The sequence below is a fragment of the Pelmatolapia mariae genome, linkage group LG18 (genome assembly GCF_036321145.2).
Source record: "Pelmatolapia mariae isolate MD_Pm_ZW linkage group LG18, Pm_UMD_F_2, whole genome shotgun sequence".
Taxonomy (NCBI): Eukaryota; Metazoa; Chordata; class Actinopteri; order Cichliformes; family Cichlidae; genus Pelmatolapia; species Pelmatolapia mariae.
In genome coordinates, this window is record NC_086243.1 from 21,503,071 (window position 1) to 21,517,910 (window position 14,840).

A 14,840-nucleotide genomic window follows, 5' to 3' on the forward strand; every position below is an offset into this window, starting at 1 on the left:
TACTTTGGTTTTTGTTTTCTACTATCGGGGACATTATCCTGCTTGGGAGGAAGCTTCCATCAGATAGTGTGTAACAATGTTTAGGTGGCTGGTGCATGTAAGAATAACATCCACATGAATGCCAGGATTCAAGGATTCCCAGGGGAACATTGCAAGGTAGAGAGATAAAGAGTGTTATTCCCTCATTGTTTCTGGGTGATGTTATTGATAATTTCTCTTCTTGTCTTCCTCTTGTCTAAATTGTTTAAGAGTGGAAAAAGTTGAGAAGTTCCTTTTTTTTCATTTCTCCATTTTTGATTCTGTTCATATTTTCTGCTGTGCAAAGGATTTCTGATATTCTTTACAAAAGTATAACACCCAGAGAATATTAGTGACTGTAAAGTGTGAGGGAGCATTAATGCTAAAGAATACAAGCAGCAGAACAATAATTCTGTCAAAGGAAGTGCTATATTTTTTTTCTGTGAAAACGAAACATTTTCTGCTAGCTCATCAGCAGTAGCAAAAGGACGGCATGCCAACAAACCTGCCAGCAATTTCTGGCAGCGGCCCTTTTTTTTAGCCACAGTGTGTAAATAAATTTCACCCTGCCAAATCTGGTGTGACTACACCGTAACTCTGTTGCAGACGTCCAGCACAGAGAAACAAGCTGCGTTTGTGCCTGAGAGGCACCGTGGTAACTCTCTGTTGAATACCTGCACTGTGTAATGTGCGACATTTGGTACTATTTGGCAGCAAAAGACTCATTGAATTAAATTTTTTTATGTTGAGTAAACAACACCCGAGCAACAGAAATCCTCCCTTGTTTTTCATTCCAGAGGTCCACCTGATATAAAAGAGGCCTGTTTATTGTGTTTCTCTCCGAGTGCCTTCTTCGGGGCAGGATTAATTAGGTTGTAAATGGCAGGTGGTTAGTAAATGGTGGCTGATAGCGGGGATAATGGGTATGTAAATTGCAGGGGCAAGGGCGCACATTATAAACTGTAATGAAGGAAATGGCAACTGACCCCTCCGGTTGTTGTAGGAAGTTCTTCATGGCCTTAACTTGCTGGAAGTGGCAGGACATGTCTGTAGCCAGCACCATTTCCACTACTAAAGCCCGCAGCTCTCTAAATGAAAAAAAAAGAGAAAACATGAGCCATGTGCAGCATAAAAAACAGTCAAACCTGCGGCTAATAAAAGCTGACTTATTTTGAAGTCTGTGTAATTAGATGAAGGCGGTTTTTGAGAACTATTTCTATCTGATTTGACAGTAGCTTATGCTGTATGTAATCAGATTAGAGCTATCTTCATATTACAGTTCCATTTCTATAAAGTTGTTGAGCCTTGAAGGTAATCCAGCTTTGCTGATTTTGACTCTGTGTTTCTACTGTGTATAAGTAGCCTGGAAAAACAGGAGCTCAGTTTACTTTGAGTAGGTGTTCGTTGTGAGACTCTGCTGCTTGACCTGTGCGCTCTGCTTGGTTTTATTCATGCTTCATCTATCTGTTCTCATGTGATATTTTTACATCTGACTTTTAATCCCCTTTGCTGTCACTCACCTATCCTGCACCCTTCCTATCATTCTCTGTCTGTGTTACTGACCTCCAGTCATCCTTAGAGAGGTTGTAGAGGATGTTCATTTCATCGTCGTCCTGCAGCAGGCGATAGGCTGCGCTGACATGATGACTCTCCAATACTGAACGATCATTATACAGGATAGCTGTGTCTGACCTGTCAGTCCAAAAGAAAGAAAACTCTTTTCTTGGTCTATTGCAGGGAAATCAAACAGCTCAGAAAACACATGAGGGATCCACAGATGTTACTAAATCCTTTAAACATTTTTGCAGATGCTAGTCAAAATCAAAGATCCAAATTGGTTGCCTACTTGAGATTCATTTAGCTGCTTCTGTTTTACTTTAGTTCAAAAACTGTAGCTTGATGACACTATAAAGAGTGCTGTGCTCAAAACACTGAGTGCACAACAAAGCTATTGCTGCAGTCTGGGAACTAGTGAAAGATCTGACACATTTCTTTTCTGGAAAATACATCTGACATGGTCAAAGACTAAAATTTGGTTGAACTCTCACCTGCCAAATGCAACAGAAAAACAATGAAAAGAATAAACAGAAAAAATAAAGAAATAACATGTGGAGGGTATTATTTACTTAAACCTGTATCAAAGCTAACATATTTTTTAAAAAGAATTTCATTATTTATTGAAAGGCTGAGGAACACTGACTCTTCTAAGGTTCTAAATCAAAATGAATAAAATAAAGTTCATGCATCCTAAAAATAGGAGGGCACTGGTCAAAAGAAATCAGATTGTTTTTCTCATAATAATAGATTTTAATTGTTGTGTTATGTGAAATGCCAAAAAAGTTTCAAAGGACTCTATCTGCTCCTGTGAAAATGTAAGGACACCCCCATGATTTTAGCCAGATGGGCCCATATTTCGCCCTAAAATGTCCTGTGGCTGAAAAGCAAACCCAAATCATCACCCCTCTGCCACCATGCTTGACAGCTAGTATGAAGTGTTTGTCATGATATGCTGTGTTTTCACGAAATGTGACACTCTGCATCGTGGTCAGACATCTCCACCTTGGTCTCATCTGTCCAAAGAACACTTTTCCAGATGTTTTTGGGTTTGTTCAGGCCCAAAAAGAGAAGAGGTTTTCTCCTGGCAACCATTCCAACTCTGCAGCCTTCTTCCAACTGTACCGTCAGGAACATTAACATTATATCTGTGTGAGTTTGACATTGTCTTGGGGTTTCATAATTTCTCTTAGCACTGCAAGGTCTGACCTTGGGGTTAATTTGCTGGGGCATCCACTACTCGGAAGATTGTAACATGTTGCTAACAAACACCTAAATGCTTTAGACCTGTAAGCTGCCAAAACCTCTGCTTTTACAGAGATGGTCACGGTTGCTGATGATCAATTAATCAAATGCATTTTATTATCAGCACCTGTCTGCTACTTATCTTAAGTCCTATAGAAGCTGTAATAGTGTACTTAGTTTTTCATAGCTGTATATAGAGCCCTGGTGAATTGTTTTTCCTTTTTTTCCAAATGATGGTAAATGTTTTTCTTTCAAGTTGACAAGAGTGAAAAATGCTGAGCAATTCCTTGTTTTGTAGAACAGATTTTTTTTTCAAGAGGATGGGTTTTGGAGTTCATCTGGACTCCCGACCAGCCCCAGTGTTATTACTGCACTGCAGGCGATCACAGTGTGATTGTAAAGCCCTCTTGCTGCAAATGAAAACATTGATCGGGCGAGTCAGTGCCATGCATTTATGATTTAATGATCCATTACCTTGTCTGAATGTGGAAGTTGTTTGTGGTCCCCGTGTGCTCGTAGTCATGGACCGCCGCCGCAAAGATCATGGCAAAGATCTCAAGCTCAGTCAACCAATGCTGGAGGCAAAAGAAGAAGAAAAGAGGAGGACAACGGAGCGAGGAAGGGGTGAGGTAAGGATGATGATGAGGAGGACATTAAGATGGATATATAAGAGGGAACGGTGTTCAGGAGAAGAGGTAACGAGATGGAAAAGACAGACGTTGACAGGAAAAGGAGGTGGGGGAAAGTAATGAAAAGAAGAGGAAAGAATGGACAAAAATTAGAGAAGAGAGATGAGAAGCCAGTGAATTGAAAAAAGGGAGACGCAGGGAATAGAACATCAAGCCATAAAAATGTAGAGGCGATATAAAGTGATATAAAAGATCCAGAGAAGTATGCGGCATGAGAAATACATTACCGTCAGGGATGAAAGGAAACAAATGGGAAGAAGGAGATAGAGGAAAAGGTTAGAAAAGCAAAAAAGAAACTTCAGATAAGACAAGCTCTATTGGAAATTGCATTTTAAACTGTCACTTCATCACTTCTGATTTCAGTTTCTCTGTGATGGTCTGTCAATCTGCTTTGTTCCACATATGTCACCAAATATTACAAAAAAAACCCCACAAGTCTCTTTTTTAAGTTTACTATAAGTTTAGTGTCACAAGGTGAGACTACACATCGCACCTTCCTATGTGTGTTTTTGGGGCATGTTGTAGCTGTTTGATGTGCGATTCATGATTACAGCAAAGAAGATAATGTCGGTGCAGCAGCAGACTGTTGCAGGAATAGTTTGTGATAATCTTATTTAATTTATGGCTGAGATGTCAGTGAGGAAGATCGATAACAACTCTTCAATATATAATTATTTAGTTAATATTATTGGTGGATTTGTGGATTATTTTTTCAGTGAATCAATCATTAGTTTCATCTATAAAATCTAATCTGTAATCAGCACACTGTAATCAGGGCTTTTTTCCCCTCTAAGATGTGCATGCATCTGAGTGCCCTCACATGCACAGAGTGGGGATTTAGCTCAGGAAGCCCAGTCGATATTGGTGACTAATCAACAGTGGGGGGTGGAGGAGTCATTAAAAATGGGGTGGGTGCATGATGGCTGATCCACCACTCACTGTATTTCCTCATGGGTCTGCTTTATGAATGACCTGTTGATTGTTGATTTAATGGAGTCTGGAGGGCCTGCAAAATGATAGATGTCCTTCTCCTGCTCTCCAAGGAGCCTGTGGTTCTAGCAGTAATGTGGTTTCCTCCGCAAGGCACTGCCCAGAGAAACATACCATGTCGACAGCTGTCGCAGCCACCTTATTAAGGTGATTAAATAAAAACACTGGAAGCGGGGGCGGCCGGCTGGTTAGGGACTTTGAACTCAGGCTAGTGTTTTTTATTCCTTTTTTGAATAAATGCTGCATCAGAAATGCCCTAAAGTCACCTCGGTGCAAAGAAGTGAAATATAGGTCACCTGATAGTAAAAAGAGCAAAAACAGCAAAATCTATGGAGCAGCAATGATATACCCAGGAAAAAAAGGCAAGAGGTAATATTTTATTTTAAAAAGGTAAAACAAGCATTAATGTGCATTATATTCGGTGCCTATTCCTTAGATGTTTTCAACCTTCCTAGAATTAATTTTGGCTGTTGTTTGTTTTTTTGTCTAAAAAGATGGTTCATGGATTCTTCAGGCTAAAAAAAGCCATATTTAAAAGCTGAATGTCAGGCAAAGCTGCAATTAGACTGACAGAGATGTTCTGAATACCATGTGGATAAAATCCCCTCACTTTCACAGACTAAGCTTCGATCCATTGAGCCTGCTTTCTTGGAACTAAACCAAGATGTTCAACAGTTTTGGGTTGTTTTTTTTTTTACTTGTTTCTTTTTAGCAGGTTACTGTATGTATGTGTATAACATTATGTTACCTAACTTGTCCATGTTTTACTCACCACCATGCCAGTCTTGAGTAGCAAGTAGTGCACAGTCTGTGTGACATCAGCAGCATGAATCAGGTTGTGGTAGGGGTTTTTATGTTTGCTGTATCCGACCTCAAGGGCCTCGACAAATGACACCACTGCAGAGATTGGGATCTGACATCAGACAAAACAACAAGAAAATGTAAACAGGAAACCCTTCTCCAAGATATCTGGTGACTTGAATGATGTGCGCGCAACATCTAAAACGATTGTCCTAAACTAATGAACTATTTCAGAGTACAGTTACATATTCATAGCTGCTTCATTGCCCACGTCATTTACACACTGAGATGATGTCACTTCAAGAAGTGTCCTCACCTCAAAGACACTATGGAAAATGAGCTCCTGTACTATCAGTTGAGATGAAATGTGGCCAGCCCCCTTCATATAATGATTAAAATACAGTGAGATAATCTTATTCTAAGGTGGAGAGGAGAGTGTGCCCACATCCATCAAATAAGGAACAGTGAAGATTCTTACTCATACTGAATAGTTTTTCTTGTTTTAATGGCATAAACCACCACATACCAGTTTCAGCTGGTACATTATTTCCTTGGGGCTTTACCTTGAAACGACTAATGAGGTCATATCTTGTGAGCAGCTCGTAGAATATGAATTTAAGTGCGTGGTCTCCACTGGCCTCATTCAGAGCGAAGACATCAAACGACCACTTGTCAACATTCTGTATGAAGGAGAAACATTTAAATAATGACACCATCCTTGTCAAACAACTTATTCATCCTCTACCAACACAAAAGGAAAACACACAACACAAACAAATGGTGCCAAAAGCCCACTTCATATAAATATTTCAGAGTATGTAGATTTTCACAGCGTGTATGTGTGCACCAAGTAACTTTTCCTTATGCGTATGTTTCTTTTTGAATGTGAGTGCACACGTTAATACCTTAAGCACAGATATGACAGAAGCTGGGTAGCTAAGTCCCACCATATTGGAGGTACGCCGGTACATCCTGTTTGAACGAGATAAAAACATCAAATGAAAAGCACTGCTGAGTGCAAACAGCAGAGGTTACTACACCAACCCCAAACCACAGCCTGCTAGTTTCCCTAAAGCTTCAAATATGCACAACTCACTGTGAAGCTATATTAGACAGGTTAGGTTGAGAAGAGGCAAATTCTTTGCAAGCTAGTCTTTTTTTTTTTTTTTTTACATGCAAAAGCTTTATCCTCATATATGAGGATAAAATATGGTTTTACTTCATTGCAAGCTGCAACACAAGCTATGTAATTCCCCATGAGACCAATGAGCCATTAGATTCAGTTGGATGGCTACAAAATTGGTGTGTGGTGCTCAGCATCTCGCAATTTAGTGGAATAAGAACAGATGCTATAGTTTCAAATTTAGCATCACAATAGTTTCAATGAACGGCAGATATCTATACAGATAGTGGACAGCTCAGAGTGCACCACGCTGTTCCACATTTTCACTTTAATCCTCCATTTTCCAATATGGCTTCACTGTAAAACAGATTAAGAAAGATTATAACTCACATGTTAGAGGCTTACTGATTTAAACAAATACATGTTGCATGTTACTGTGTGATAAAGCACAGCCTAGAGCTGTATGCAGCTCTCCGAATGATTGTGCTTAGCCAGGCTCGCCAAGGAACTGATGATGTATTGTCGACTCAGGTGAGAGAGCCAGCGTTCCGAGGATGCACACACATTTCCAGCAGATTGAAATTTTAACCAAGGAGTGCGGCTTTAAATTTTGAATTATTTCCTCTCTCTCCTACTTGTCAGTCGCTCTCATTCAGTTTGGTGCTCACACGTTCAGATAAGGCAGTCTTAAGTAAGAACTTCATCACCTATCAGCAATAATATACCAGAGATTTACATTGCAAGACAGAATAAATATATTATTTATATATGTATATATATTGTAATTGAATAATAAATATGCCAAACGGTTTGCCTCTCTCACTTTTACTGCTTTGAATCCTTCCTCCCTCTGCTGTATACCTAAGTATTTATTAAAGCAGCAACAGATATAAATAAAGAAAAACCTAAAAACAGACAACCCTCCTCCTCCAGCTTTTGCTTATCTATTCTAAGAGCCTCTTATATATATGAGCTTTACACCTGCCAAAAGTAAGGTCTCAAACTAATTTTTTGCCTACAAAGAACCACCATTTCCCTCGGTAAAGGATTCTACTTAACCTGCACCCCTGCCTCTCACTATAAAGTCTTTTTGCTTTTTAGACACCTCATACATCTTCATCTGAACTAGAGTAAAAAGACCTGTGGTCAAAGTCTCCTGTCATGATTTGATTATCTAAAGATTGTAAACAATGACCAGAGGAAAGGCACTAGTTCCCTTTCAGACCACTTGAATTACTATATGCTGAAAGGTTATTATTGATCTTTTTGTCTAGTAGTGCCAAAAACATGTTGCAAACCCCCAGCTTTAATAACTACTCTTAAATTATGTACAAAAGAAAGTTCTATTACTGCATTTTAGTATTTGCCTTATTGCCTTCAAATGTTTTTTATGATTTATCTAAAAAGACTTATGTCATATCAAATTTACACATCAACATATCATCTATCCAGACACAAACAAAAGCAAACAGCATGTGCAATAAAATGGGTGACTTAAAATAAGTTTCGAGCCTCTGCATAACTCAGTTATTTACTATTCCTCATTAAATTACACAAAACTTTGAACTACTTTAACAAACAAAAGCAAACAAAACAGTTTTAGAACACCATGTCTTCAAAAATGTGCACGAGTGCTATCCATTTGTTATGCAAGGCCAAACTAAAGACGCTGATTGAACTGCTTCAAGTCGTGACACTGATTTGGATGCACCAATAATAGATTGGCAAGGGGGGAAATAAAAGGTGATAGGCCATGAATTATTTAGGGCTGATGGCTCCAGGCTTGGATGTGATTGTGGAAGTGTTTTTGTGCAACACAAACAAATTCTACCTCTCAACAAATATTCCAGCCTGAACGGCGTGGACGATGCTTCGGAAGCGAGGTTTTTCCTCGTTACGTCTTAGCATCAGGCCCATCTGTCTGGTAAAGGTGGAGGCCAGCCAGTCTCGCACTTCTGAAGGCACTGACTCTGACTGAATGTCGCTGAGTTCATCTTCTGTGTCCACCAAACGCCTGGAAGAAACCACATCATTATTATTATTATTAGTAGTAGTAGTATTAGTGCAAGACAGAAATAAAGGGACAAAAAAGGAAGACGCAGAGACCAAAGATTTACTAAAATATTTATTGTTTATTGCACATTTACATTCACAAAGGATAGAACTCAAATCCTAATGCTGTCCATCAAATAATATTACCTCTTATGTAAGATCAAAACAACCCAGGCCTCTTGAAGCACCGGGACGCAGAATACCAATCCAATTTATAATTCTCCATAGCCACCCTGTTGTGTTGACATGTATGAGGGATCAAGAGCAAAGCCTGCAAACCCTCTGAACTGAATACATGCTCGCATGGCAGAGAGAGTGAGAGAGAGATGGAGAGGGGGGTGGGGGGGAGAAAGCATTCACAACATACTTTTTATGGTGCTACATGGATTCTGCACTGGATAGTTCATCATCCTCCATCCTGGGGTGGCGCTGCCATTGCTGACCCTAATCTGACTGGATCTAGATGATGAGAGGTTTTCATAATTCCATAAGCCTGGCCGTATCTCAGATTTTGGACCTCCACTGGACTTTTGGAATATACTGACCTACTATATTTCCTAATAATAAATTTTAAAATGTGCAGTGGCACCAATGATTCTATGACTTTACCCAAGTAAATTTCTATTTTTAAACTTGGCCAGAGGGGCAGCAGAACAGAAATTATTTGTATTTTGTTCTTTTGAAATTTAAAGACCACTTATTAAATGTATATACCCCTTGCCCATGTTTGTCACAGAAAACTTCAGTGGTAAGTGAAGTACATGTATTTATAAATTGATGAAGAGTAAATTTCTCACATTGAAGGTAATACAGGTCATTTAAGGTAAAAAAAGCAAACTTGTACCATCCCTTTGTCTACCTGATATTGATGCTTGGCCAGTCAGCAGCTATGTCAACCTCTGAGAAAAAGATCTGGCTACCACTTGAAAGTGTGAAATGCAAAAATATTGATTATGTAAAATGACTCTGGTCTATACTATTATATAGTTGGATCATTATTATTGATCCCTAAGTGGGTTATTACCTTGTTGTGGCTGAGGGCTTTATCTTTTACCCCTAAACTTCAGAGGATTCCCTCGTCCTTCAGGTAAGATCCACCAATCATCCAGCCTGGACTGGTGACTGGCCGGTCAGTCTCAAGTATATCTAATCATGACCTGGTCCCTTTCATGCAAGTGCAACGCACTTGCGCACACTGATGGCTGCACACTGATGTGCTCTTAAATCACTTAAATCACCTCCACTCAGCTGAAAAAGTTATGATTAAAACCATATTTATGTATTACAGAAATGTTTATTTTTGACTATACATGCTGTCGGTTAAATTTCCTATAAAAAGAAACTATAATTGGAAAAGAAAATTGTATCAGGAGGTCATACTTAGAAAAACATCAGAAATTGTAGTTGTTGGCCAAGAAATTGCAATCAGTGCATCTCTATTAACATCCCTTTCCTGTAAAAACATTTGTTGTTATTGAGAAAATGATGACGAGAAATCCACATCTGTGTGTAAATGCCTTCACTTGCCTTGGAGAAACAAATGAGGAGGGCTTGTTGTTCTCATCATTAATTAACGAGCTAACTATCATTAATTAACAGTAGTAACAATATTTTAATGTTACATTAAGCTGAGGTGCAGCAAACATTAACAACTTATCTACTTCTGGGTAGTTTATGTGCCCCACGTTTTATGTGATAGACTCCAGCCTCGCTATGACCCTGAACTGGATACGCATGAGAAAATGGATGAATGGATATTATGAAAATGTGTTGCTTGTAAGAATCTGATCCGAAAAGTATGAAAAATCTGAAAAGCATTGATCAGCCTTTTATAGGCTTGGATGATTATCAGAACTGATGTTCTGACTCTTTCCAGTTGTCTCCAAATATTTACTGCTTACAATTTATTACAATATCCTGCATTATAACATAGCAGCATTATCAGATTGTTAATATGCCATAAAAGAAAGAGGAGAACAGAGAGGGAGTTGCACTGTCGAGACGAGGTGTTATCTATGGTAGTACAGATGTTGCTGAGGCAGACGTAGATGTCCACATTGTTATGATGTATTTTAATGATGGCAGTTTATTTATATGGCTAAGGTTAAGTCAATGAAAACAACCAATCTTCTGTTGCTGTGTAGCATGAGCACACTAGCAGAGAACCTGTGTCACACAGCCAGCCAAACGTGTCTCCAAAGTGCTGTATCAGTGCTGGTCTGGCAGCACACATTTTCATTCTGGTACAGAAGAAAATCATTCTGGCTTCTTTATATTTCTTTAACCCAGTCACACCTGTCTTTGGTGGCACTGAGCCCAGGATGCATTGATGCAAAACTCCACTGGAAAAATCTTGTTTTGGTCTACAGGAAGGCAAGCACCAATATAATAATGATCAAACTCCTACATATAAAAATGCCCCCCACAGGTTTTAGTTTCTTTTAGGTAGCTAGCTTAAAGGTTATTTTTTCCGGCTGCCAGTAAAGAAGGAGATTTAGAATATGCTAACATACAGCCAGCAGGAAGCTACGGCTGAGCTAGACTGAATCAGCTGGAGAGATGATCTGTGTGATTAGTTGTTATGTTGTGAGGCAATGTGGGGGCTGCTTTTCTGTGATTAGTTATTATACTGGTGGCTGTATGTAACTTGCTTGTCAGACATTCTAGCACAGGGTAGAAAATTAAACCAGTATTTCAAGTTCTGGTCTGTAAATTCTATTTAGAGTCATAAAAATTAATTAAAATCATGACATATGAATTATTCTATAATCTTTACTGTATCACTGATACCAGATTACTTAAGCCAATTTCCACTTCAGCAAATTCTGCCCTTAGAGCTGCAGGGTTTTCTTGATAAATGGACCATTTCTTGATAAATTAACCATTTTAAAGCAACTTCCAATATTTTCTTACCTTGTTTCCTCGATGTAAACAGATTCCAGCACAGACGCCGCATACTCAAGGTTTTTCTTAAGGTCGGTAAGGGAAGCCTCTCCTCTCTCCAGTTGCTTTACCAGACATCGTAATCTAAAACAGAGATCCAAAAGTCATTTAACAAATGAGATTACACCCATGACATATGACATGACAAACTATTGTAAATGATATTGGATTAACCCCATCTGGGTTGTGTTCCTTGTGTGTGTGTGTGTGTGTGTGTGTGTGTGTGTGTGTGTGTGTGTGTGTGTGTGTGTGTGTGTGTGTGTGTCAAAACAAACTCGTATTTGCAGTACAAATTGCAAAGTAGGCAGCAATAGACCACAAACAAAATACAGCTTGACCTATAAGCTGGATTTAACTGTGTTTTTTTGGAGACGCGGGTTTGTCCGCCCACACCAAGTGACTGAACAGCAGTACAGCAGCAGAGAACCAGATAAAACTAAATTCTCAAACTTACAAGACAAGATTCACCCTCCTGTCCTTTTCAGACTGGGATGAGAGAAGTTGGGCTAGAATAGCGTTAGATAGTTTTTCTCTTTTCTATACTTTTCCATTAAAACTTCCTTGAAAATATCATGTCCTGTGCAAATGATTTGCATAGGTATATTACCATCCAGTGGGCCATTTTCACAAGAGACATTCTAGTCAAACACGGGTAAAAAGTAATAATGACTGCATTTCTTATATTTGTGAGCTACAGATGGTTGTTATTTTACATGCTGGGTCACTGCTGGGACACTTAATTGGAACTGAACAATTGTTAACATTATTAGTTTCACCTGTGCTTTTTCTGCTCTGACGAGAGACACTGTCTGCTGTTTGAAAGGTCTCACCGTTCTAAAAATTGCACATCTTTGATGTGTGCACACTGTGTTTTGACAGTTGGCTATTTTAAATAAAGCAGCTCTAATATTGCTGTTCCAAGTGCTCCTAATACGTGGCTTTTGACACCAACTCTTTTTAAAAAATGTTTTCATGCCTGCAAAACTAGGTTAGAGTCGCATGTTTTTCTTAGATAGTTCAGATTCTATTATCTTCTATTTATTAAGTAATACATGTGACTATAGACCCATGTGTAGAGTGTAATATCCTCAAGCCCTCAAGTCCAATAATAGAATTAAAGAGAAAAGCAAGTTCCATCTTCCATTTTTGCACAGAGTAACCAGTGTGTGCACCACCTGCTGCTGTGCTGGAGGTCATGCTTTACCTTTCACAGTGAAAGCCCAGAGAGGCTACGCTTGTTGTTGAATTATTAAGCAGAGAGATGGGGGAATAGGAGCGTTTCGATGCACTCATTGATTACATTCCCTGACAGCAGTAGCAAATTTTACCAAGTAAAGGCTCCAAAATGTTTCTGTGAAAATGCATCTCCACCATTTTGGTTTCCTTTAGACCATTGAAAGACGTTTTCACAGAGAAAGAGAGAGAGAGCATGCATTTCAACATGTATACCTGACAGCAAGGCCAGTAACACACACTTTGCTGTACAGAAACAACATCAAAATCAGCTTGATTGGCAAAACACTTGTGAGAGTATTGATGTTAGTATGTTAAGTTACAAGGCTATAAGTTATTGCTGTTATGTTGTGTTTGATCCCACGTTGTTGTTGTTCATTTATGTGATCGCCAGTGTTTTCACAGCTGAGGGTTGTGTTGTGCTTGGCTACCGATGATGGAGGCTACGTCCACACTAGCCCGGATAGATTTGAAAACGGCGTTTTCGTCTGAAAACGCTCCGCATCCACACTAGCGTTTTCAGTCGTTTTCACAGAGTTGTGCGTCCACATTGAAACGGCCGAAAACGCTTACGCTCCAGTACTGTGCATGCGTGAAATGCAAGAAGATTCGGCCTGCCTCATTTCTGTCTGCCGCTTTATTACTTTCCGGCTCTTTGAAACATCGTGGCAAAATGTCGAGGAACAGCACCGAGTTTTTTAAATGGACTAACAATGAGGTGGAGTTGTTGCTGCGAGTAACACAAAAGTACAAAGTTGCCAAAGGGAGTGAGAATTAAAGAATTTGAAGAAAAGCTATCTGGAGCATGTACAGACTGATATTAATCTTTAATAGGGCTGTCAAAAGTGAGAGCAAACAAGACAACTGCTGTATAATGCCCTCCGCTATCTTAGTTTAATTGGTCACATGACTGCATCATATGACTAACATGCGTCATCGTTTTAGAAAGTCTCTGTGTTCGCTATCCACACTGTGACGCGAAAGCACAGTTTTCAAATGTATGCGTTTTCGAGAGCATTTTCAAAACGCTGCGTTTTCCATAAGCGAAATCGCCGTCTCGGTGTGGACAGGAGGCCAAAACAGAGAGAAAACGATGCATTTTTAAACGAAAACGCATTAGTGTGGACGTAGCCGGAGACTAGTGTTGGAGTTTGTGACCCCTGGTCACTGTTCCTGTGTGCACAGAAAGCAAGAATTGCAAATAGAAGCTGAAATCTCTGTCTCCTGGTTCCTTCTCTCATGTGAGGTTGCAACATTATGCAAATAGAGCAAAATCTTAACCATTATTAATTTTATCTTAGTAGCATTAAGCACAAAGTGCTGCTTTATGTATGGGAATAAAATACATTTTACAGGCTTTAAACCAAAAAATAATAGTAGAATGGAAGATGAAGTCAGCCATGACCACCTGCATGAAGTAGCTTGAAGATGCCTTAGTGAAAATCTACATTTTAACAATCTAATATATACACATATAAAATAACTTTTGGGCCAAGAACAAAGAAAGATTTATTGTAGTGCTATGCGATCTGCGATCTCCACAGGTGATGGACATATGTTGAGATAGTCTGGACCACGTGGTAAAAGTATATTATCGTATCTTGGGTCATGCAGCTAGCCAAAAAAAAAAAAAAAAAATTAAAGGAAAAGACAAAAACTTAAAGCATGTGATTATATAAAATGTTGTATGAACAAGGTCAACCAGCAACTGCTATGTTGATCTTAAGGTGCTGACAGCTATTTTAAGAATCAGGGAGACATGAACGGATGAAGGATAAGATGCAGCTCTAGAATCACAGCACATTTGATTTGGATGGAAGTAATGATGGTTATTAAGAACAGCTGTGTGCCAGTGAGTCTCCCTGCTAATACACAAGAACAGAGAAAACACCCTACCGCCTTGAACAAATCTCACTGTCAGACTATAATTCACAATACAATGTTCAGTTTTCTCCTGTTGGTCATTTGCTCTGACTTCACATCTGTTATTGCTGTAGTGCTGGCATGCTGCGCTTATCTGAAAAGCCAATGTTCAGTGACATTGGAACAAGTACTGGAAGTGTTTGGGTACAAAATGTAAAAAAAGAAAAAAAGGAAAAACCCTTGTTCCTTGAAAATGTTTCTACACTTCTAATACATTCACAGAACCAGCAAAATCCCCAAACTCTACTGTAAATTATAAATGTCAGTTT

At 39.1% G+C, this 14,840-nt stretch overlaps 1 protein-coding gene across 5 annotated transcripts in view; it reads right to left on the bottom strand.

The window, feature by feature from the left end:
* LOC134617663 (dual specificity calcium/calmodulin-dependent 3',5'-cyclic nucleotide phosphodiesterase 1C-like) overlaps positions 1–14,840 on the bottom strand; it is a 66,861-nt gene that overhangs the window by 16,785 nt on the left and 35,236 nt on the right. For all 5 annotated transcript variants that reach the window (XM_063462998.1, XM_063462997.1, XM_063463000.1 and 2 more), the window contains 8 exons: positions 11,386–11,499; positions 8,252–8,434; positions 6,203–6,269; positions 5,861–5,977; positions 5,269–5,409; positions 3,292–3,392; positions 1,582–1,710; positions 1,005–1,106 (listed from right to left, as the gene is read on the bottom strand). In XM_063462998.1, the coding sequence (XP_063319068.1) occupies positions 1,005–1,106; positions 1,582–1,710; positions 3,292–3,392; positions 5,269–5,409; positions 5,861–5,977; positions 6,203–6,269; positions 8,252–8,434; positions 11,386–11,499 (954 nt within the window). The remainder of the gene's footprint in view (positions 1–1,004; positions 1,107–1,581; positions 1,711–3,291; positions 3,393–5,268; positions 5,410–5,860; positions 5,978–6,202; positions 6,270–8,251; positions 8,435–11,385; positions 11,500–14,840) is intronic.